Source organism: Salminus brasiliensis, chromosome 18 (genome assembly GCF_030463535.1).
Source record: "Salminus brasiliensis chromosome 18, fSalBra1.hap2, whole genome shotgun sequence".
In the NCBI taxonomy this organism is placed as follows: Eukaryota; Metazoa; Chordata; class Actinopteri; order Characiformes; family Bryconidae; genus Salminus; species Salminus brasiliensis.
This window is the reverse complement of record NC_132895.1, coordinates 10,437,422-10,463,305: the sequence shown is the minus strand read 5'-3', so window position 1 is coordinate 10,463,305 and position 25,884 is coordinate 10,437,422. Positions and strand designations below refer to the sequence as shown.

General features: G+C 37.8%; 1 protein-coding gene across 1 annotated transcript; it reads left to right on the top strand.

Annotated features, from left to right (window-relative positions):
- The first annotated feature begins 11,198 nt into the window (after window positions 1-11,198).
- On the top strand, window positions 11,199-17,831 carry LOC140539732 (C-type mannose receptor 2-like). Its single transcript, XM_072662493.1, is given in 13 exon segments — window positions 11,199-11,233; window positions 11,467-11,495; window positions 11,638-12,027; window positions 12,122-12,493; window positions 12,583-12,951; window positions 13,046-13,312; window positions 13,315-13,419; window positions 14,672-15,058; window positions 15,154-15,504; window positions 15,662-16,027; window positions 17,239-17,253; window positions 17,377-17,459; window positions 17,751-17,831. Coding segments are annotated over 12 exon segments (2,811 nt in total). The 5' UTR covers window positions 11,199-11,233; window positions 11,467-11,470.
- The last annotated feature ends 8,053 nt before the right edge of the window (window positions 17,832-25,884 follow it).

Sequence of the window (25,884 nt, the reverse complement as noted above, 5' to 3'; positions counted from 1 at the left end):
ACAAGGACACTTAGTTGCACTTTGTTCGACCAACTTTAGCTTGTTCTCCTCAGGAGCCTGGTGTGTTGTTCCCTGTGCAATTCACAAGGTCTTGCAACATCACACACAGCCATCCTTCATCCTTCCGTTTCTTTTATTTCAGTCTAATCAAAGGTTCATTAGTAAGGCCTTCAAGCCTGGAGTCTTGATAGAAGTAAAGAGTGTCCGTAATCAAGAAAGATACAGAAAATAACCCTCGCAACCCTCCCAAGCACGGTAAGCACACTGTGGAATTGTACTAAGGTAAGAAGCATGGTTGATTGCCAGACACGGAGATGAGGAAAATACAACAGATGGGAGAAAAGGCAGGAAAACAGAAGAGAGCGAGACCCAGACGTGTACCCTAATGGTTGAGATAGAGCCTTTTCTTCCCAGCGTTAAACAGACCTCTTGGGACACACATGTCTTTGGCAACCTGGGAGCAGAAACAGCACATTAGGATTAGCGCAGTGTGGCAGACCTTATTTAATAGGAAAATGAGAAGCAACTTTCAGATTCCTGTACTCGGAAGCCATGACGGCATGTGGGTGGCATAGCAACCGAGTTGAGTGCTAAATAGAGGACGCAGAATATTCAGCATCAAATAAAATGCCATGAACTCAAGGCCAGGCCAGAAGATACAGCAGGATATGAGATAAAATGGCTGAAATGATTCAGTTCAAATAGATTGGCAGCCCACAAGCCCCCTGAGCTTCTGCTGCTTTGTGTCTGTCTGGACCTACAGGACGCTGAGCCTGTCCAAATGTTTTTGTTCTGTTTACTTGGAAAGAAAGGGGCGAGCTAATCGTACTCGTGGACACTGTGAACTCATTTTACTGATTTAGCTAAACAACTGTATCAGTGACTGTTAATTAGCCCCTGCCATCTAATTGCCATGCAGCTAATTAACTTCACAAAGAGAATGGGTGGAAAGAGAGAGAGCGAGGGAGGGAGGGAAAGAGGGAGGTGAGAGATGAGTACAGTGTGCAAATGATAAGCACTTTAAATGCAACTCAAGTGCTAAATCCTAAAACCCCAAGGTCTTATTTTGTGGACATAGGCCCAGACTGCAAATGAATGTTTTCAATAGAAAATCCACAATGTGTGTGCAATTCCATGCCAGTAAAGGTGAAAAGGGACCTCTGTAATAAATGTTTAATGTCCAGTTATGACAAAAAAAAGGAAAAGGGGTTGATTTTGGTGGAGCATGTATTCCGTCTTACAGTGTATGATACATTCACCCTACAGTGACCCCTCTTACTGTATTAAAACTCATGTTTTTGAAGGAGATCATCATTAAGCTTATATACAAAGCTCAACAACATCAAAAGGCCTGGAAGACCATGGAAGACAATTAAATGAGTCTTTTTTCCTTGCTGAAAAAAAAGCCTTTACAACATAGTCTTGCTGCTAGCATGCAACCACTCAGGTTTGTGGATGGTGGAGATGCCAGCATTCTGTCTCTCTCCTTCTAAATAGGCTGTTATAGTCAGATCTGCTGGAGTCGTCAGACACTCTCTGGCAGTGTTTATGAATGAATGCCCACTTGTCCGGTCTTACACCGATGGAAGGCTGACCGCTGGGCTCCCCTGCTACCCGCCTTAAATTAGCTGTCCACAGACCAGGCTGACTGCCGGGCTTTTCTGCTACCCGCGTCAGACCAGCTGCCCACCCTCTTCAAGTCAAGTCAAGTCAAGGCATATCAGCCTTCCTACTATGTTAAAGTTTACAGGGACTCATCGACTTATTATTACATGGACTATTTATTATTACCACCATTAATCATCATTACTTTCATTATCTCTATCATGATTATATTTGTTATATTATATTATGATTATATCAGCACACCTAAGCTAAAGAACTTCTGTGTCTAATATGGTGCTATGGTGACTTTTTATCAATAATTTAGAGAGCAGGACAGAAAGGGTTCATGTTTGGAAGCATACCACATCATCTGTCAAACATGGTGGAGGCACTGTTATAGGGTGTATGTGGCTGCCAACAAAACTGGGTCACTGCTGTTTATCCAGCTACCTCTGAAATGTCTCTAGCAACAGTGATCTGTCAGTGCCTAGTCAATGTTTTTGGTTGACAAACAGAGGGTCTTTTATGTGGACTGCTTTTATGCCCCCCTCCCCATGTCAAAATCAAACCCACGCCCTTGTTCTCAAAAAAAAAAAAGAATGTTTTTAAATGGCCAAGTCAGTCATTGGACCCCAACCCATTTTAACATTCTTTCCATTTACCAAAGACAAAACTGAAGACCCTCAAACAAGCAGCAACTGATCGCAGCTGCGGTTTAGGCCTGGCAAAGCATCTCAAGTGAAGAAACTCAGCATTTGGTGATGTCAGTGGGTTCCAGACATCAGGCAGTAATTGACTGCAAATGATTTGCATCCAAGCATTAAAAAAATCATTATGTTTATAATTGTATTATTTTGTCTAATTACTTTTGAGCCTGTGTAAAAATAGCTGTAATTCCCAAACAGTTATTGCTTTCAGGTAAGAGCTGTTTATAAGGACTAGATTTACAGCTGATATTGTACAGTACTTCAGTTACATCCTGATCACTTCATTTCAAATCAAATCTGTCCATACTGTCTATACCGTCCATATATTTATGGACCTGACTATAAACAGTACCTATCATTTTCTACTCAGTAGCCACGGCGCTTAAACTGTTACTACTGCTATTTAGTAGAAACCTGCTGTGAATTAATGCCTGATGGGACAAACAAGGTTAGAATTGAAGAGCAGTGAAGGGGAAAATGAACATCCACTGTCTTAATGCCCAGGTCCTGTCCAGAGGCATCTCAGTTAACACCACTGACAAGCAGTCCAGCATTCGAGGAGTAAAACCTGTGCAGATTAAATATTTGTGTGGTGTATATTTTAGAGCTACAATAAGGGTAATAAAAAAATGTTGTTGTGAAGGCAACTTATGCACACCATAGATGGATTACTGACTGGGCTAACTGGGCAGTGGCTACCAAGGGCCCAAAGAGGCTTGAGATGGCTCAAAATCTGGGGACATTACCTACAGAAGATTTTCTTGTATGGAAAAAAGTCACCAAATGCAGCTTCAGAAAAATTCCTCTGCTGTGGAGTCTCAAAAGATGCTTGTGCCTGTAGAAGAGGACTGTAGAAGATCATGATCCAAGTCTGCACACTCAGTGACTCAAAAATATTTAAAAAATATAGTAAACCAATACGATGGGGGTTTTCTGGGTGAATCTGGAGAAATATCTATCAGAATATGGCCAAGAATCAAAAATTACATTACAGATGATGAAAATATGGGACAATGACCAAGTGCACGTTCATCCTGTAATTCTTTAGTGACATAAAGTCTAAGTCTAAATCTAAAAACCTTTTTTTTTTTTTTTTTACCAAATTTGTCTTCCCAATTTTAGATTTAGATTGATGCAAATTACCCAAACCACTCATTAGTACTCTTCCACTAGCACATATAGTGCTTCCATCACTGACAAGCTTCCATCATTGACAAGCTGACAAGCTGTACCTGTACCAAACCGGACTGAACAGCTATTTTGCACTCTGCCTATTTGCACTATGTCTATTTGCACACTGTACAGATGTTCTTTTCTGTAAATATCAGCTCTTTACTTTTTGTAAATATCAGCTCTTTATTACCTTTAGTACTTTTTTACTTTTTTAATTTATCCCCTACCCTATTTATTGTTTAGTGTCATTTTTCCTTTAGTTTAAGACTGTGTTCTGTGTTTTTTGTTACTTGTCATACGTGTTGCTCTCACCAAGACAAATTCCTTGTATGTGTAACATACTAAAATAAACATAGTGAAATAAAGAGATTCTGATTCTGATTCTGAATACATGCCTCTTCCAACACATGCCCAACCAGCCGCCACCTGTTTTCAAACTGCCGCCAAAGCAACATCACCAGGCAACCAATGCCCTCAAAGGAAAGGGCAGGGTACCTAGCGCTGATACATTGGCTAGCAGATACCATTGCTGGCCAGCATATCACCGAAGTAATGTGCTGAGGAAGAGCAAGAACATGACCTAGGATTCCAACCAGCAGTCCTCAGGTCACAGTGGCAGCAACTGGCAGTCCGCTGGACCACTTGGAGCCCCATTGGAGCCCCATTTGATGTATTTTTAACTTAGTTTCTACTTGTTTTAAATAAATACATCTATTGAAAGTGTTATTCTTCAGATAATCAGACAATTGTTTCTGTTTTGAGCGCTAGCTCCTTAGAATAGCTGAATTATTATAAGCAAAATGATCTTCCAAAGGAATAATCTACTAACCTTACCCTTTTAGTAGGTGAAGTCAATTAGAATCTGTAAATATAATCTAGAAATAGATAAATGAGTATAATAGTTCTGTAAGAATCTCAAAATGAGAAACAGTGGATATTTAGATTACATTTAAAAGGATTACACCAGCTAAGATATATATATATATACACTTACATTTACGGCATTTAGCAGACGCTCTTATCCAGAGCGACTTACAAAAGTGCTTTGTTATTTACTCAAGAAAAACCTCAGCTAGTTTGAATAGACTAATAGTTTAAAGATACCTTTAAGCTTTAGACACAACTAAACACAAGTCAATAAGGTGACCATAGTCAGAAGAGGTGGGTCTTAAGTCTGCGTTTGAAGACAGCGAGTGACTCTGCCGTTTGGACACCCAGGGGAAGCTCGTTCCACCACTTCGGTGCCAGGACAGAAAAAGGGCTCGAAGGGCTCTAGGTGCGTTTTTTTTTTTTTTTTTTTTTTTTTACAACACTTTAAAGCAAATATTGCCCCTACAATCAACAATCTGTGTTAATATACGCAAGGACATAATGTCCCGACCACCATGTCCACATTTACAACTACTTGATCTTTCACTGCCTGCCAGTCACCTCCCATAATTTTCTCTAACAATCACTGTCTGTAGAGTAACTTCTCTCTCATCTCTCCATCCCTCTATAAAGGCTTACAGATCTGTCAAGTTTAGGATATTTTAAGCACCCATATGAATGCTACTGAGGCCCTGTTCAGACCTGGTATTAGGATCTGTCTCAAGTGATCTGATCGTGAGTGGATAGTGATTGCATATCTAGTAACCACTTATGATCAGATATCTTGACTGGAGGGAGGATGTCTGTCTCCCACATCATTTGCTGTAAAGGAATACCTGCTCATCACGTTCTGCTCATTCTTGCTCAGGTACAGGCTCAGTAGTGGTGTAATACAACACCTCAATCAGCATTTGCACCTTTATGTGGGCATGGCCTAAACCTGAAGATTAGATTTTACATTGATTCACAGATTTCATTCTGAACATTCAAGTTAATGCATATTTTTAGTGCATTTATTTTATTCATTTCTTAAAATCTGCTATTCTTTTTTAAAATGTATGAATCATTTTGTGAGTTCTTTTTGTGTATTTGTGTCAGTCTGTACAGAAATATGGTTTTATTTTGGGCCTCAGTAAGGCAGTGTTTAGGTCAGGCCACTAAAGCAAACCACTGAGAACTCTGGACAGTGGTCCAATTTCCAAGACATATTGGACCTCTCTTATGATTTGAGGTTGTACAGGCACCTACATGCCACATGCTTACATAATCTTTGTTGCAATAATATTACAATACACTATATGTCCAAATGTTTGTGGACGTCCCTTCTAACAAATTTATTCAGATACGCTAAGTTCCACCCTTTGCTGACCCATTGAAGATGGGCAGATAGTACCTGTAGAGAAGTGTTGGAACTAGAATAAGACTCACTGAAGCAGGTAAACATGACCCTATTGGTACTATGCCTAATACCAGGTGTGGGCTAGAAAGGTATAAAGCCCAGCATTGAGCTGTGGAGCAGTGGAAGAACTGTGTTCCCTGGAATGATGGATGGTGCTCTATCAAATACTTTTGGGATGAGCTGGGTAGTTGGGGATGAAGTAGGGTGGTGATCATGCAACATCCTGACCTCACTAATGCTTTTGTCACTTAATGCATTTAAATGGACAGTGGAGACAGGTCCTCCAACAAAAGCAGAATAAATGAGCTGGTGTCTCTATACTTGTTACTGAAGTATTAAGCATGCAATTTGAAACACACACTAATGAAGGTGGTTAAAAGCAAAGAAAATGAAAACTGTCCTGCTGAAAATTCAGAGGTTATAACGTGTCACATAAACAAAGGCTATTACAAAGAATAATATTAAGACCAAGTCAAGTATTTATTTTCCAAGCCAAGAAAAAGGACAAGAGCAACCTTTGAATACTTGTTTAGTCAAGTAAACAGTTCCTGTAAATGGAAGCATCCATGACCTTTTTCCTCATACTTCCCAGAGCTTCTTTCTACATGATAGAAAGTGATGAGTGATATATCAAGATGTTTAGTAGTCAAGACGAAGACCAGGAGTGGCTGAGACTGATCAAAACAGAGTTTTTTCATCATATAAAAACAAAAATAAGAAAATAAAAAGAATGTGTCTCTGTTTAATTAGTTTTTATTTTGTCAAATAGAACATAAAATAATATATTATATGGCCTAAAATGATTATTAATTTTTGTAGTATTATTATTATTATTATTATTATTATGTTAGTAAAATGAAAGGCAAACTTTTTCTTTAATACTTAGTCAGAAGTCACCACATAAAATCAGCTGAACATTAAGCAACAACATCAATTCCATACATTTTTATGATTAAATAGGAAAAGTAACATAGAAAAATAACATTCTCTCTGCCCTCAAACAAAAACCATCCAGTTTAGCCATCATGGAAAGAAAGAGGTAGATCTTCGACACAAGCCAGCACTCAACAACTCAGGCGCTGTTTACATCTGGCATGAACGTGCATTTTTGGTGATCCGATCACCACTTATCTGCATGAAAAAACAGGTGTAAATATCCCAAGACACATTGGGATCGGATTATGATCGGATCACTGAAACCACATTCAAAGGTGGTCACAGACCACATCTTGTCCACATTTAATACAAGTGAGAATGTGTTTTCTGTGACGCGAGAGTGAATCTGATGAACAAATGGTAATAGGAGTCATAATTACTGTGGATCTTGGACTCTCTCTTCCTCTTGTTCAATCTCTTGCACAGTGTGTGTGTGTGTGTGTGTGCTCGCTCATGCTTGTGCTTATTTCCCGATAGATGAGAGGAGTATTACAGAGTTTATTCCATTTTGGTTTAGTCCGTTGCGTTTTCTGATAGAGCCGTAAGGGGAAAGTGAGAACCATCTAATGCTTCACAGCATTGCAGAACCCTCACAGCTACTCTCGACTGTTCACAGTCTCCACAAGCAGGACACATTTGATGAGAAGCTGTTGTTCACAGGTAGTTAAATAGAGGTGAGGAATGCGTCGGTGTGCTTTTTAAGCGGGAAAGTAAAATCAGATCTCATCTGGTCACACTGGAGACACGTTTTAATGACAAGTGTAAACTGAATCTGGTCAAAGCAGATCCAGATACTATCCAGATCCAAAATGCATGTTAATGCCAGTGTAAACAGGCCCACATTGCTATGCACGCACACGGTTTGTCTAGTCCCTGTAGAGAAGGACTGCCATCAGAATAGGACTCTCTGGAGCAGATATACATGAATCTATTGGCACCATGCCTAATGCCAGGTGTGGGCTAGAGGGATACAAAGCCCCCCAGCATTGAACTGTAGAGCAGTGGAACTGTCTTCTCTGCAGTGATGGAGCTCCATCCACTTTTAGGGTGAGTTTGGGATGATGAGGTGAGGAGGTGATCATCCATCACTAACACTCTTGTTGCTTAAATTTAGATTGAGGTGTAGTAGATTAAGTTTAGGTTGAGGTTTAGTAGATTAAGTTTAGGTTGAGGTGTAGTAGATTAAATTTAGGTTGAGGTGTAGTAGATTAAATTTAGGTTGAGGTGTAGTAGGTTAGGTTTAGGTTGAGGTGTAGTAGATTAAATTTAGGCTGAGGTGTGGTAGGTTAAGTTTAGGTTGAGGTGTAGTAGGTTAGATTTAGGTTGAGGTTTAGTAGGTTAGGTTTAGGTTGAGGTGTAGTAGGTTAGGTTAGGTAATAGATTAAGTTTAGGTCAGGTTGATGTGTAGTAGGTTAGGTGTAGGTTGAGGTGTAGTAGATTAAGTTTAGGTTGATGTGTAGTTGGTTAAGTTTAGGTTGAGGTTTAGTAGATTAAGTTTAGGTTGAGGTGTAGTAGATTAAATTTAGGTTGAGGTGTAGTAGGTTAGGTTTAGGTTGAGGTGTAGTAGATTAAATTTAGGCTGAGGTGTGGTAGGTTAAGTTTAGGTTGAGGTGTAGTAGGTTAGATTTAGGTTGAGGTTTAGTAGGTTAGGTTTAGGTTGAGGTGTAGTAGGTTAGGTTAGGTAATAGATTAAGTTTAGGTCAGGTTGATGTGTAGTAGGTTAGGTGTAGGTTGAGGTGTAGTAGATTAAGTTTAGGTTGATGTGTAGTTGGTTAAGTTTAGGTTGAGGTTTAGTAGATTAAGTTTAGGTTGAGGTGTAGTAGATTAAATTTAGGTTGAGGTGTAGTAGGTTAGGTTTAGGTTGAGGTGTAGTAGATTAAATTTAGGCTGAGGTGTGGTAGGTTAAGTTTAGGTTGAGGTGTAGTAGGTTAGATTTAGGTTGAGGTTTAGTAGGTTAGGTTTAGGTTGAGGTGTAGTAGGTTAGGTTAGGTAATAGATTAAGTTTAGGTCAGGTTGATGTGTAGTAGGTTAGGTGTAGGTTGAGGTGTAGTAGATTAAGTTTAGGTTGATGTGTAGTTGGTTAAGTTTAGGTTGAGGTGTAGTAGATTAAATTTAGGCTGAGGTGTAGTAGGTTACGTTTAGGTTGATGTGTAGTAGGTTAAGTTTAGGTTGAGGTTTAGTAGGTTAGGTTTAGGTTGAGGTGTAGTAGGTTAGGTTAGGTAATAGATTAAGTTTAGGTCAGGTTGATGTGTAGTAGGTTAGGTGTAGGTTGAGGTGTAGTAGATTAAGTTTAGGTTGATGTGTAGTTGGTTAAGTTTAGGTTGAGGTGTAGTAGGTTAAGTTTAGGTTGAGGTTTAGTAGGTTAGGTTTAGGTTGAGGTGTAGTAGGTTAGGTTTAGGTTGATGTGTAGTAGGTTAGGTTTAGGTTGATGTGTAGTAGGTTAGGTTTAGGTTGAGGTGTAGTAGATTAAGTTTAAGTTGATGTGTAGTAGGTTAAGTTTATGTTGAGGTTTAATAGGTTAGGTTTAGGTTGAGGTGTAGTAGGTTAGGTTTAGGTTGAGGTGTAGTAGGTTAGGTTAGGTAATGGATTAAGTTTAGGTTATGTTGATGTGTAGTAGGTTAGGTTTAGGTTGAGGTGTAGTAGGTTTGGTTTAGGTTGATGTGTAGTAGGTTAAGTTTAAGTTGAGGTGTAGTAGGTTAAGTTTAGGTTGATGTGTAGTAGGTTAAGTTTAGGTTGAGGTTTAGTAGGTTAGGTTTAGGTTGAGGTGTAGTAGGTTAGGTTTAGGTTGAGGTGTAGTAGATTAAGTTTAGGTTGAGGTGTAGTAGATTAGGTTGAGGTGTAGTAGGTAAAGTTTAGGTTGAGGTTTAGTAGGTTAGGTTTAGGTTGAGGTGTAGTAGGTTAGGTTTAGGTTGAGGTGTAGTAGGTTAAGTTTAGGTTGAGGTTTAGTAGGTTAGATTTAGGTTGAGGTGTAGTATGTTAGGTTTAGGTTGAGGTGTAGTAGATTAAATTTAGATTGAGGTGTAGTAGATTAAGTTTAGGTTGAGGTTTAGTAGATTAAGTTTAGATTGAGGTGTAGTAGATTAAGTTTAGGTTGAGGTGTAGTAGGTTAGGTTTAGGTTGAGGTTTAGTTTCAGGTTCTAAAATTTTACTGGTTGCTTTCTAACATTCTCTGTTCAGATTGTTTGATGTCTGTGTGTCTGGGTTGCATCAGTAATTAGGTGTAGTAGGTCAAGTTTATGTTGGGGTGTAGTAGATTAAGTTTAGGTTGAGGTGTAGTAGGTTTGGTTTAGGTTGATGTGTAGTAGGTTAAGTTTATGTTGAGGTGTAGTAGGTTAAGTTTAGATTGAGGTGTATTCGGTTTGGTTTAGGTTGAGGTTTAGTAGGTTAGGCTTAGGTTGAGATGTAGTAGATTAAGTTTAAGTTGAGGTGTAGTAGGTTAGGTTTAGGTTGATGTGTAGTAGATTAAGTTTAGGTTGAGGTGTAGTAGGTTAGGTTTAGGTTGAGGTGTAGTAGATTAAGTTTAGGTTGAGGTGTAGTAGATTAAGTTTAAATGGAGGTGTAGTAGATTAAGTTTAGGTTGAGGTTCAGTAGATTAAGTTTAGATTGAGGTGTAGTAGATTAAGTTTAGGTTGAGGTGTAGTAGGTTAGGTTTAGGTTGAGGTTTAGTTTCAGGTTCTAAAATTTTACTGGGTTGAACTATATTTAATACACATTGTACCTTTGTAACTCTTTTTTTAATATATGTATGAATTCTTCTTGAGACCAGGCTTCTGGAAGAAGGCCTGTGAGCTGCTGGTGAAACCCTGAACCCCTTTTTATTGTAATGCCATTTTATGTTTGACGTGCATTAAATATGTAACTATGTTTCCCTATCTTCCACACTGTTTACACTGTTCTCCATGCTTTTTGGACTTCTCTGGCAGCGTACTGCAGTTCTTTAAACTGTGCATTATTTATTTAGAAGACTATTATTTGTGAATTACATTATATAGATTATCAACTATTTCTAAAGTCCAGGAAATGCTTATGCAATTTAAAATATGCGTAAGTAAACAATTCTTGTAAACGCAGGCACTTTATGATCTTCTTCCTCATTCATCTAATTGTTTGAGTTCCCAGCAGTGACTGCAAGCTATGTTTTTTTTTCCTTTCAGCCTATTAACCCCTTCCAGCTGTCCAATTTCGAACAAAAGTAGGTAGCTGGGATTATATTCACTTTAATCTCTTCAGAAAGGACATCTGGTCACTAAACTGAGATTACGACTATTGATTCTGAAACTACGATTATTTTAAATTTTAATGTGACATGTTTAGATGTGTAATTTTACTTTTACTATTTTTCAATGATAATTAATGCGTGAGTTTTGGTAAGATCAGTAACTGGTTGTGCAAGATTCTAGTTGATGATTACAAAATGACCAATCTACTTTCAGTTCCCGCCTACATACCGTGCCCTAGCACTGTACCTTTGTGCTATTGTTTAGACTGAGAAACTCTTAGAAAGGAGAGGTGAGCAAAAGAAACAACAGTGGATATCCTTCAGGTAAACGTTTTTAAATAAGACTTTATATTATCACACTAAGAATATAATTCTTATATAATATAATTATGCAATAATCTTTGTATAGTGTAAGTTAATGTGAATATACTTTTTTTCACTCACACCTGGGTTAATGTGATATGACAATAAACATGATTTGGCTTGATTTGTTGTGATGTAACTGCACCCCAATAAGCTGTTATGCTAATCTTTTTTTTTTCGTATATTTTTTCCAGAACCATGTTTCAGCTCTTTCTGATCTTAGGTCAGTCCTCGTATGTTACTTGACTTGACCAAATTTAACCAACATTTATTTACATAAACCTTTTTTAGCAATTTATTTCAATCTATGTTCCAGATACAACACTAGTTGTCCTAACTGGTCTAAATTTCATTGTCTTAAACAGGGTTCTGCACCCTCAGCGTCTGTCTCACCCGTCAGTATCACTTTGTGACTGAGAATAAGACCTGGGCTGAAGCACAGAGATACTGCAGAGAGCATTATGTTGACCTAGCCAGCATTGATAGCAGTGAGGAAACACTGGAGCTTGTGAAATTAGCAGATTTCCAGAACATTAGCTTATCCTGGATTGGACTGTATGATGATCTGGACAGCTGGAGATGGTCTCTGGATAATGACAGTTTCTACAAGGACAAAGAAAGAAGCTTCAGAAACTGGTATATAGAGAAACCTAAGAACTACGGTGGAAACCGTCTCTGTACAGTCTATCCAACTTATAACAAAATATGGTGGGAAGAAGTTTGTTACTCCTCACGTCCATTCTTTTGCTATGATGGTGAGGACAACTGTGATGTAGAACTACATATTTATGGAATGCTGAGATCTTCCTTTTTAAAAAATAATGTTTATCTAATATTTGTGTCTTTAAGGAAGGGTGAACGCCAGTGCAAGATATGTTTTCATTAATCAGTACCTGAACTGGACTGAAGCTCAGAGATTCTGCAGACAGAATTACACAGACCTGGCCAGTGTAAGGAATGAAAATGAGAATGATATGCTAAGATCAATAATAAGTAATTATTATTATTATTATTATTATTATTATTATGCGGATGCATGGATCGGCCTGTACAGAACCAGGTCCTGGTCAGACAACAGCAACTCTTCATTCAGCTACTGGAAAGCAGGCCAACCAGATAATGCTGGACAGAATGAATACTGTACAGCTGTGTCATTCAATGACTCTGGGAAGTGGACAGATGAACACTGCAATCGAACCTTTCCTTTCCTCTGCTACAGTGGTGAGTAGCCTTATCTGGAAATAAGGACATTACATTAGTAAACTGAACCAAGAAAAATAGGTAAACATATTTGCTTTGTTTTTCTCTAGCTTCTGCATCCTCTCGTCAGTATCACTTTGTCAATGAGAGTAAGAGCTGGGCTGAAGCACAGAGATACTGCAGAGAGAACTACACTGATCTGGCCACCATTGATAACATGGAGGAAATGAACAGCCTCATGAACATAGTGAATGGAAGTTATACTGGTTTAGCCTGGATTGGACTGTATGATGATCTGGACAGCTGGAGATGGTCTCTGGATGATGACAGTTTCTATAAGGAGGGAGAGAGAGATTTCAGAGGCTGGCCTCATCAACCAGACAACAACTATGGAAATGAGCTGTGTGTTTACATGGATTATGCTGGAAAATGGTTTGATGCACAGTGCAGCAACTATTACCCTTTCGTTTGTTACGACCGTAAGAATATTTCATATTTCATTGAAGATCTTTTCCATGTTTTTCAATTTGTTCATTTGTTAAGGTCACTGAACATATTATGTATCAATTTCAGGAAAAAATGGAACTGATAACTATGTGTGGATTCGCTGGTACACATACTGGGCAGACGCTCGGCGTTACTGCAGACAGTATTACACAGATCTGGCAGCTGTGAGAAACTGGACAGAGAATCAGAGAATTCTCAACATTACTGGTGGCTCTAGTGCTTGGATTGGTCTGTATAGGACCAGGCTGTGGTCAGACCAGCACAATTTGACATATGAGAACTGGAGACCAGCCATCCCTTACTCACCTCCACAACCAGATTATTATTATTTCGTTATGGAGAGTACGGTAATCAGCACTGCACTGCTGTATTATTCAGTGATAAAGGCCTGTGGACAGATGAGAGGTGCTTAGCCAAGTTCCCCTTTGTCTGCTACAAAAGTGAGTTCTTTAGCCTGTTTGTTTTATTTTTGTACATTTCTAACTAAAATTCACACAACACAGTTCTTTAATGTGTTGTTAATTCATCAGATAGTATACTTATGATGGTATATATATATGATAGTAACTTTAACCTTAAGTATGAAGTATATTGTTTTGTGCACCTACCAACTTGATTTTACTGTGCTTTAAATGTTGTTGGCGACCATTTAAATTGTACCACAAGATAACAATTAGGCATTATAACAAAATAATTTTGTATCAGTGCAAATAAGTGCTTTACTGCTATTACTACTACTCCTTTTACTGCTAATACTACTACTCCTTTTACTGCTATTACTAATACTCCTTTTACTGCTATTTTTGCTACTCCTTATATTGATATTACTACTACTCCTTCTACTCGTATTACTACTACTCATTCTACCACTAATACTACTACTCCTTCTACTGCTATTACTACTACTCCTTCTACTGCTATTACTACTACTCCTTCTATCACTACGACTACTACTACGTTTACTGCTATTACTACTACTCCTTCTACTACTAATACTACTACTCCTTTTACTGCTATTACTACTACTCCTTCTATCACTACGACTACTACTACGTTTACTGCTATTACTACTACTCCTTCTACTACTAATACTACTACTCCTTCTACTGCTATTACTACTACTCCTTATATTGATATTACTACTACTCCTTTTACTGCTATTACTACTACTTCTTCTAATGCTAATACCACTGCTCCTTCTACTACTAATACTACTACTCCTTTTACTGCTAATACTACTACTCCTTTTACTGCTATTACTACTACTCCTTTTACTGCTATTTTTGCTACTCCTTCTATTGATATTACTACTACTCCTTCTACTGCTAATACTATTACTCCTTTTACTGCTATTTTTGCTACTCCTTCTATTGATATTAATACTACTCCTTCTACTGCTAATACCACTGCTCCTTCTACTGTTATTACTACTACTTCTTCTACTGCAATTACTACTGTTCCTTCTACTCCTATTACTACTACTCCTTTTACTGCTAATATCACTGCTCCTTCTACTGCTATTACTCATACTCCTTCAGCATTTGACGTTTGGTGAATGTAATGTAGGGAAACTGTCATCAGCTTTTGGAAGTTTTCTTCTGATTTCTAATAGTCAGGATTATGCCGTCACACTTGCAGGAAAAATGTAAACTCTAAACTGTTGTAAACCTTTTTTCTTCTTTTACCACAAAGAGTTGTGCACAGGGTCATCATGTGTCATTCATCAGTATCACTTTGTCAATGAGAATAAGAGCTGGACTGAAGCTCAGAGATACTGCAGAGAGAACTACACTGATCTGGCCACCATTGATAACATGGAGGAAATAGACAGGCTTATCACAGTAAATGGAGGTTATACTGGTTTAGCCTGGATTGGACTGTATGATGATCTGAACAGCTGGAGATGGTCTCTGGATGATGACAGTTTCTACACTGTGAATGAGACAAACTTCAGAAACTGGTACATACAGAAACCTGGAAACCCAGGTGGAAACAGCCTATGTGTTCTCTCTATAAGTTATTTTAGAAGATGGCAGGAGTACTCTTGTTCACAACCATTTAGATTCATTTGCTATAATGGTAAGTAAAGATGTGTAATACACATACAAATATCTTATGAGTGCAGGAATTGTCTAAAATAATGTCATACATTGTAATTCTGTGTATTATTTTAGGAAGGGTGAATGCCAGTGAGAGATATGTTTTGAGTGACCAGAACCTGAACTGGACTGAAGCTCAGAGATACTGCAGAGAATATTACACAGACCTGGCCAGCGTGAGAAATGAAACTGAGAATGAAATCATAAAATCATTATTGAATAATTATTATTATGTGGCTGTGTGGATCGGCCTGTACAGAACCAGATCCTGGTCAGACAACAGCAACTCTTCTTTCAGCTACTGGAAAGCAGGCCAACCAGATAATGCTGGACAGAATGAATACTGTACAGCTGTGTCATTCAGTGACTCTGGGAAGTGGACAGATGAACACTGCAATCGAACCTTTCCTTTCCTCTGCTACAGTGGTGAGTAGATTTTGTGATAAATACCCAGGATTTTTCATTCACACTTTACAGTTATCTTCTCACCACTGTCGTAAACTGCCGTAACACTTAATAAACTATCTATAGGTTAACCTTGAAAAGGAAAAACATCAGTTCTCACTGTCTTGTATTTCTCTAGCAATCCCAGCTCGACAGTATCACTTTGTCAATGAGAGTAAGAGCTGGACTGAAGCACAGAGATACTGCAGAGTGAACTACACTGATCTGGCCACCATTGATAACATGGAGGAAATGAACAGCCTCATGAACACAGTGAATGGAAATTTTACTAGTTTAGCCTGGATTGGACTGTATGATGATCTGGACAGCTGGAGATGGTCTCTGGATAATGACAGTTTCTACAAGGAGGGAGAGAGAGATTTCAGAGGATGGTTCCAGGAACCTGATAACTACAATGGAAGAGAGATGTGTGTTTCCATGTCTCCAACGGGGGAATGGTTTGATAAACCCTGTACTGACACATTGGGATTTGTGTGTTATAATGGTGAGGCCTGAAAATATTAATGTTCTTTATATAGCCTTCCTTTAGATGTTAACTAAAACAATGTAACAGTTAGTTTTAGTGGTGAATATAATATGAATAGAAGAGTCCAAAGGTCCGAATATACAGATATTATTTGCTTTTATTTTTAGAGTATCTCTTCCATTCAAACTCCCATTCAAATTACTCAAGTGAACAACTCTTTCCAAATTAACTACTGAAATTCAATGCGCCTGAATATACACTGTCAATAAAGCAGTGGACTGAGTACTAAAAGATTCTAAAATTCATGTTGAAGTTTCTATAATTCTCCTTTTTACTCAAATTTGATAATAGAATAATGCAATTGTAATGAAAATAATTGTATATTGGAACACAGATATTTACTAGTCACATCAGACTTTTGGACCACACTATATTTGTTCAATTTCTTGATAATAGTTTCTTGATAATAGTACTCAATGGTATAATTGCAAGATTGTTTTAGATTTACATTTTTCTTAGTTGTATTAGTGTATTGCACACTTCTAGGTTTATTTCAACCTTGCATTTTAATCATTGGACATCAAATGCTTTTAATAGGTAATAAACCCAATGCCACCAAAACCTGATGCTGTTTATCACTTTGACCTATTATGTCTGCTTGTAGTGTAATTCATATGTGGCCATTTGTATGTGCTCAACTTCAGCTATAAACAACACATATGTGTGGATTTCGTATGGAAGGACTTGGTCAGAAGCTCAGAGATACTGCAAAGCAAACCACAAAGACCTGGCCAGAGTGAGGAACATGACTGAGCTACAGCAAATACTGAGAATTTCCAGTCGAAATACAGTTTGGATTGGCCTGTATAGAAACCGTCTGTGGTCAGATCAGAGCAACTCCACTTTCACATTTTGGAAACCAGAAGTTCAATCAGTACCAGCTGAACCTAATAATGGCTATAGTGGTTCTGTTAATCAACACTGCACAGTTGTGGATGTAAAATATTCAGGCTACTGGGCGGATGAATATTGCTTTAACAGTCTCCCATTCTTCTGCTACAGTGGTGAGCTTTCTCCTTTCTGTAGTCAAATAGATACATTTTTCTTTTGCAGCCAAATATGTAATAAGTGTTAAAGACAAAATTTCTAACTGCAACATGTTACAAATGTTTATTGCATTGCTGTGATACAATTCTCCAATTTCTGTTTATTTTTGGTCATTTTGACAGATGCTCCACCACCAGGTGAGTTTTTAGACCCACCCATAGTGACATTCAGCTAAAGATTTATTATAGTCTCTAAATGTAGTACAGTAGTAAAATACATATAACTGCTCAGCTGACTGCAGCTCACCCCATTTGTCACAGGTCATGTGATTGGATTGCGAGTGAGGGTTAAAGATGGGAAGAATCGGTCAGAATCTCAGGTTAAAGGGCTGATTTTAATGCAGGTGGGTAGCTGTTATTACCTCACTGAGTGACTGATCTGATCTGGTGTATCTTGATTCCTAATTTCCCAAGCTGTTCTGTGGCATAGAGCTGGTAATAGTGCAAACAATGGCAATTATTTTAAGTAAATGTATACTTAAGTTATAAGTATTTTCTAATTACACACATTACAGCTACAGTATGTACTTTTTCTAACTAATAACTGCTGATATTAAGCTTTTGTGATTAACATGAATTAAACATAACTTATCAGAATTGGACGAGGTGTAATCTAAGACAATGTTTGTTTGCAGCTTCAGGAAGAGTTCACCAGACTGGGCCTTCCCAGCAACTTCACTCTGAAAGTGAAAACCCTGCGTAAGACCACTCCCTGAAGCAGACAGAAAGGCCTCATTGGTCTCTAAAACCTGGGGTTTGGTATTGTTATTAAATTGTTAGCTAACAGTAATTAGATCATTTCCACTGTAGTATATATAATCAAACACTCATTTATTGTTAATTGTTTTGAAACTGAAAATGTACCTTATTATCAATTTAGTTTATTATTTTATTATCAAATCACTTGGGTGATTGGTAAAGTTAGGTAATCAATGATTGAAGAGTGCACTTTATGCACTGTGTCTCTTAATCTTGCCTAAATACTGTGATTTTAATGATTTATATACATAACTTGTCCTGCAATGTTTGGGTTCCTAGCTGTTTAGCAAGATATCCTGAAAAGCAGGCTGCTGCAAACGCTGCAAAATTGAGCAGCCTGAGTTGCCTAATGCCAGGTGTGGGCTATAAGGGTATAAAGCCCCCCAGCATAAAGCTGTGGAGCAGTGGAGCTGTGTTATCTGGAATGATGGTTGGTGCTCCATCCAAAACTTTTGGTATGAGGTAGGGATTTAGGGATGATGTGGGGTGGTGATCATCCAACACCCAGACTTCACAAACGCTCGTGTCTGAATGCTATCAAATCTACACAGCAATGCTCCAATCTAGTAGAAAGTAGAGAGAGTTATACTTGAAGCAATACTTTATGGATTACTCAGCTGTAACTTTCTGTAAATCCTATAGTTTCATGTTTAGAAAAGTGTGAAACTGATTTTGTGGTTCATGGCTGTGATTTAACTGGGCACTTTGTCTTATAGTCTACATGAACAAAATACATACATTGACTTTCATTTTTCTTGAAACACACAGCTGAGTTATATAGAGATTTAGCGTGTAACTCAGTTGTGGTCAGAGCTTCATTTGAGTGGAATCTAGTCAGATCTGACGTCTAATGGATCTAACGCCTTTGTCATGAATAAAAGAGCACACAGTCCAAAGGTCCATAGAAGTGGATCAGGACAAAAAGTTCAGAAATGACTTCAGTGATGGAGACATAGTATACCACACCATACCAAAACAGCAATAACACTACAGCTGCTCGCAGGTAAAGTGATTAACATTGATTATCTGGTAACAATTGCATGTGTCAAGAAGTGTGATATACATATTAGGCAGCAAGTAAACAGTCAAATTGATGTGTTGAAAGCATAAAAAGAGTAACTGGGGGACCAGCAACAGGGTTATGGATGTCCAAGCATCATTTACGTGATCCATGAAGGCCCCCTTTATTAGCACTATATATATATAATTTTTCAGGCTTATTGTTGATATTGAAAAGAAATGCTGTTGTTCCTGTTTGAAGTTGCTGAGGAAAAGAAAACCTTTTATACTATAAAGCTGTGGGTACAAAGCTGTGTTGAAACTAATTTCAAATATTTTACGAATGAGGTTTAAGTCTCATCTTAAATGTCAGCTTAAATTTACAAATCTATTATTTATTCACATGGGTATCATCCCTATCACACAACACCTCTCCAACACAGCATTTCTATTAGTCCATTAATCATAAAATTACAACATAATGTAAAGAACAACTGCCAGATCCAAACAATATCATACAGCGAAAACAGCAAATATGGAGTGCCAATAAACAAAAAATGTATATGCATTAACTCATTAACGCAGAAAGGCTTATTACACACAAAGGTGTATTATTTAGAAACTACAGGGTGTTCTGTACAAACTGTGGGGCTATTCTTTGGTTATAGAAGTTTGTAATAACACTTTTGGCCCACCAGCGGGCCATTAAGGGGTTAAAAAAAACTTTCTATTCTACTATTTCTATTAGATATTATGTTTTTGTGTTTGTTACTAAATAAAAAAAAAACTGCATGAGTGATGTGTGATGCAAGACCATTACAAATTAATTGGGTGAATCCACACCCTTTTACATGTTCTCCCCTCTCTGCATGCCATGTTAGTTTTCCTTACAGGACAGAACACATTTGTAGTTCATTCAGAAATTGCACCCACTTTACATCAGGAGCTGGTGAAAATGTAGCTGATACCCCTGAGCATTTTGAGACTATGACTACCTTTATGAATACGAAAATAACAGTCTGACATTGTACACAGTAGGCGATACACAGTGGTGATCACCTTCTCCATATTGAATTCCTATCAGATTAACTTTGCCTGCCCAAAAAATTTTCATTGGTAATTGTAACTAATGCCAGAATCCCCGAAAGTGCCCCCCCCATAGCTTATATTTTTAAGACACCTAGACCTGCAGAATGCAACCAGACTATGGATTAAGTTCCTCACATATGCATTGACCATTGTTCTTTAATCATCAATATTCATAGTTCAACACATCACAAGTTCGTTTTTACAACCTGCTCCTGAAACCTGGCCTGGCGATAAGTTATATACTCCCCACAGTAAGAGAAACAGATGTATTACATACAGTAGAGCCATGACTCTCTTTTGTGAAGTCACACAGTTGAATAAAAAACAAGATCCCGCTGTGTCATCAATATCTGTGAGAAAGAATCTCCGAAGATCTGCAGAAATGAGTCTCGTCCTTTCTCAGTGTGCCAGATTCCCCAATGCACTCCCAGCAGTAACCTGCCATTCTTTGCCAATACATCATCACTCTTGCTTATACATAGATCTGGATTTAGTCACTAACGTACTTCTGTCCCACAGCAGCATCAGCACCTTCACATTAGGCCAGTCAGGTTAATTCCCCTACCGGTTCTGCCTTCCACTGTTTAAATAGCTAATTTTCACATTTCCTTTAAATGTTTGGACTAATCAGAATAGTGTGTCAGACAGATACCTCTACTTCATATCTCAGGTATATCATTGTACATTTCTTTTTGAGGTATAACTTAATTTCTTGAACAGTGCAAGAAGGTAAACCAGGAATTGGGTAAACTCCTGGTTTACCCTCTTGCACTGTTCAATAAATTGAGTTATACCCCAAAAAGAAAAAGCCAGGGCACATTTTTGACTTTGCTTGCTATTAGCTTTACAATTTGTCTAGTAAACTCTTTGTAAGACTGACCTTCCTGCATTCCTGAGGACTTATAAAATAAAAAGTAAAAATGCTTTAAGCAGTCTTATATCAATACATGCTTTTGCTAGCTTGGACAATGCTATCAGCTAATGAAAACATATTTTTAAAAAAGCAGGAGAATAAAAACTGTTAGGCAGGACTTTGGATGATTTCTGCTCTGTGGTTTCCCCCAGGACCGAGGAACTGTTCCAAGGTCTTGGCTTGTTTGTTTGTTTGTGTGTAAAATGTGCCTGAAACACCAGCATGTCATTGGGTTGGACTGTGATCCAAAAGTCTGTATGCTGTGGAACATGCTGATTCAACTGAGGATAATGTGAACTGTAGCCATTAGTTAGAGTTTCAAAGCAGTTTGATGGATGGCTTGAATTAAACTCAGAGGGTTTGCAGGTAAAGGTGCTGAAGTCAGATAGGTAGGATGGTGGTGGGGCAAACAATTCTATTGTTTTATTAGCTCATTGTGTTGCTAGAGAATAATTGGAATCCAGGCCTTGACCCCTAACGAGCAAGCCTCAGGCAACAGTGGCAAGGAAAAATGTTCTTAGAAGTAAGGAAGACAAGAAGGCTCAGCAGAGGAATACACTCTCCTCTGGTTCACTCCACTGTGGAAAGTGACTCTTTGCTTGGAAATGTGTTTGTAATGGGAGTATTACGAGTATTGAGGCAAACAATACACTTTTTAGTAACAATAGATGTAATTTGGAAGGAAGGTTTAGGAGTGGTGAGACAAGCTGCATGGCGACGCTCACAGGTTTCCAGGGCAAAGGCAGAATCATTCAGTGACTTGATGCAGGTCTGAGGGAGAATGAGCCAAATTATAGGCTCCTGTGGCAGGGGCTGATTAAGGGAGGAGCAATTGAAACATGCTTTAGGGAAGTCCTGAAGGTTTGTGACTTAGGTAATGTAGCATGAGAGTAGGGGGAAGGTTTAGGGAGGTGTGAATCGTGGGTAATGATTGTCTTGAGGACAGAAGATATGCAAAGGCTCAAGAATTGTGTGCCAGAACGGAAGATAGAGGCATGGATTTTGCAAAGAGTGAGAGGACTAGAGGGCTAGAGCAAAAAGACTTCCAGGTAGGCTGGGAGCCAAGGACTTGAAATGCAGGAGGAGGGGGAAAGGAAGGGACAAAATGGGAGGGATGAGATGGAAGAAGGTGTTGGGATGGTAGAGTTAGGGTTGGGGATGATGAGGATGGGGTTTGGGATGATGGGGTGTGTTAGGGATGGAGGAAATGGAATGGATGAAAGGAAATAGTGAAGGATGAAGAAGCCAGGAGGAAAGTAGTAGGACTTTGGATTGTTCTAACATACAATGTTTAGTACCTGAAGAACCATTATCTTAAACTTTAAATGTTCCGCAAACATTAACTTAAGTATTTAGGATAAGTAAGCTCATCTAGACTATGATTTGATCTGATTTTACAGCAGTTTTCAAGTTCAAATAACTTGGATTTAAGTTGTACCAAAAGACTCTTGAGACATGAGAGCAGTAAAGCACAAATGTGATCTTGACAGATAAAGAGATGGGAATGATGTAAGCAAGTAAAATCCCTTTGTTGATAGATACAATCTTTGGCATAGTCCCCGTCATCAGTACAGGCCTCCCAACATTATGATTCTTACAGATCCTACCAAACTTAATAGGGCGGAGCCTACCCCTTGGCAGCAGCTGGGACCAAACTGGTGGTCACTTCTCAAAGCTGAAAATTTTGAAAAAGTTAACCCTAGCATCTTTTAACACAGGTGGAGGCTCGTGATTGGCAGAGGAAAGATGCACTGCATTAGAGTCTCCTGGTCGCACTTTTTTGCTTGATTTTTTTTCATAATTCATGTGAGTAAGCTTAGCATTTTAGGGTTTACACTTTATAAGTACCATAAGTACCATATGTCCTTGCCACTCTAAATGTGTTCTTCTTCAAATTTAAGTTATTTGTACTTAAAATATGATGTAAAATCAAAAGTCAGTAAAGTAAAAAAGTTAAAACATTTGTTGAACAAGTAAAGTTTAATTACATATAATTCAAAATGTGCTAAACATTGTATGCCAGAACAGCTGTCCTAACACTTCAATTGAATGTTATGAGGTAAATCTGGCTTCATTCTTTCATTACTTAATGGGTTAATAATAGCACTGACAGTATAATCTTGTGTTTGCACATGAATGAACATTGTAGCACACAACCACCCCAGAAAATGGTAATTTGCTACAGCAGCCTATAACAATGAAGCCAGGCAGTAATCCTTATGTTACATGTATATATGTAATACACATGTATACCTAAGAGAAGGTAGTTGGGGGCTTTCCTTTCCGCTTTTGTTTTTCCAAAATGTTTTTTAGATGTCTTACTTTTTATAAGTAATCTAAACATTCTGTAAAGTAGGTACATTTACTTTACATTTTGGATTCAGTTACAGATTCCTTTTTTTTCAGAAATACAAGACATTTCTCCCATTTGCTCCCTAATTTGGGCCGCCAATTACCCAACAAGTACGTACTCTTCCCCCCATCGTACGCAATGCACCTAACATTAGAAGGGAAGACCAACACACAGCCCCTTCACACCCCCAATACCCCAAAAGAACTCCCCCACCCCCCCGTGCGCAGTCAAGCCATTCGTTTTTCGAACTGCTGCCGATGCAACATCACCGGGCAACCAACATACCTTGAGGGAAGCGTTGTATACCTGGCTCCAACGCACCAGCCTGCAGATGCCAGTGAGTTTCAGGTATTATAACTGACAGCATTTAAAGATCACTACAGATATAAGCTGTCTTATGTCTGAAAAAGATTTAGATTTAGATTTATCACTGCCAGGTAAAGTTTTCCATGAGGCAAAAATCTTTATAGTTTTATAGTTCAGGTCAGAAACAGATTATTGATATGTGCAAAGATGTCAAAAAAAAATGTGAAAAAAAAGAGCCTATATGTAGCTGCAGTCAGAAGTTCACATATATACATTATGAACACAAATGTCATAACTACATTGGGGTTTCAATTATTTATTTGAACTTTAGATTGTAGAAGTGAGTACATTATATTCTGTACAATGTCTTTCCACTGCAATTTAATGTCCCTATGTATTGCTTTGTTATTGAATATATACTTTTAGTTAATCACTTTTGAATAGTTTGGGAAAAATGGTTATATGTTTTATTTTTCTTTAGCCACACCACTTCATCAGTATCACTATGTCAATAGGAGTAAGAACTGGACTTAGTAAGTACAGAGATACTGCAGGAGGAACTACACTGATCTGCCCACCACTGATAACACTGGTCCAATGAACAGCCTCATTAGCATAGAAAAGGAAAGCTGCACTGGTTTAGCTTGGATTGGACTGTATGATGATCAGAACCACTGGAGATGGTCTTCGGATGATGACAGTTTCTACAAGGATAGAGAGAGAATCTACCAAGAATATGACAACTACAATGGAAATGAGATGTGTGTTTCCAAAGGGGGAGTTTGATAAACCTTGTACTGACAAAGTGAGATTGTTTGCTATAATGGTAAGACTTAAATGTTTAGAAAAATGACTAAATAAGTTAACCTGGCACTGCTGTGACTTTCCACCCAGATATTTTAAATGAAACAACTGATCTGAAATCAGCACTGTACAGCTGTTCATTTACAACACAAGGCAACAATATACAAAACTGCAAAAATGTGTTTATATAATATCCATGTCTTTAATTTGCTTGTGGTTGTTTTAAGTGTTTTGAAAATGTTCAACCCAGTTTAGACCTGATCGTTTTGAGAATGAAATTTGAGAATTTCACAACGTATATATTTGAATGTGTACATGCCACAGCGTGATCAGAGCCCATACATTTTTTAAATAAATGAAGAACATTTGTATGTCTGCTATGGTCTACACAGTAAAATTAGGACACCCCATGAAAAGCTTTGGCTTTTTATCAACATATTTTTATATATGGATCTTCATTTGGTGCCTTTGGTTAATTATAAGTGAAGGTAATATTAACTAAACACACACAACTGTAGACAAAAAAAAACATACGTAAAATGTAATTCATTCAAAATAATTAATATAATTTTTCTGGTGAAGTAGAAATTGTGTTAACAAATGGAGTGAAATTGACCCAACTGACATGATATGCTCATCTTCAGTTACTGTTAGTTTAATATAATAAATCTAATTGGCATGATTAAGAAATGTATATTATACAGCTAAATATAAAAAAATATAAAAAAAACTTTAAATTGCCTGTTCAGCTGATAAATAAAACTGTATTATTATGAACACAGGCCATCCTTCTTCCTCATACATCACATTGCTGCTGCTCCTGTCACCTTACGACATGTTTGTTGCTCAGGTGTATTTATCAGAATATCAGAAGTGACATAGCAACAAGGAAGTTACATAAGTATGATATGTCCTATTTAGTAATATGACCCAACTGGTAATAGATAACAAGCAAGCAGGCAGAAAAAACAGGAAGCATAATAAATAAAGAAGAATAAAGAAGACAGGCAGAAAAAATAAATAAATAAATGAGTTCTACAGAAATTCTACTTTCTACTATTAGTTCTACTAATTCAATAAAAATAGTTCATAGTGCTTTTTATAATGGGTGTTTCTACAAAATAGCCTTAAAAAATCCAGGTCAGGGCCCATAGCAAGCAAGTGAAGTGAGGCACTGGCAAACAAAATGGGTAATAATTTAAACTGACCTGTAAAAAAATTGTCGTTATACAAACATACTCCAAAGATTCAGTATAGTGCTGCCATTTGGCCAGAACAGACTTCAAACTCCCATGTCTAAGGAGCATGATGGTGTTAGCACTCATAATGAATGCTTTTAATGATTATCTGCTGTGAGAATAATCAAATGTATTCGCTGTCCAACAGTTTGTAATGTCTAACAGTTTGTAATGAGCTTTATCAGTCACAACCTGTGTTAGAGTTTTGGCTGCAACTAACCAGTATTATAATTATGTATTTCTTATATATATATATATATATATATATATATATATATATATATATAGATAGATAGATAGATATGTAT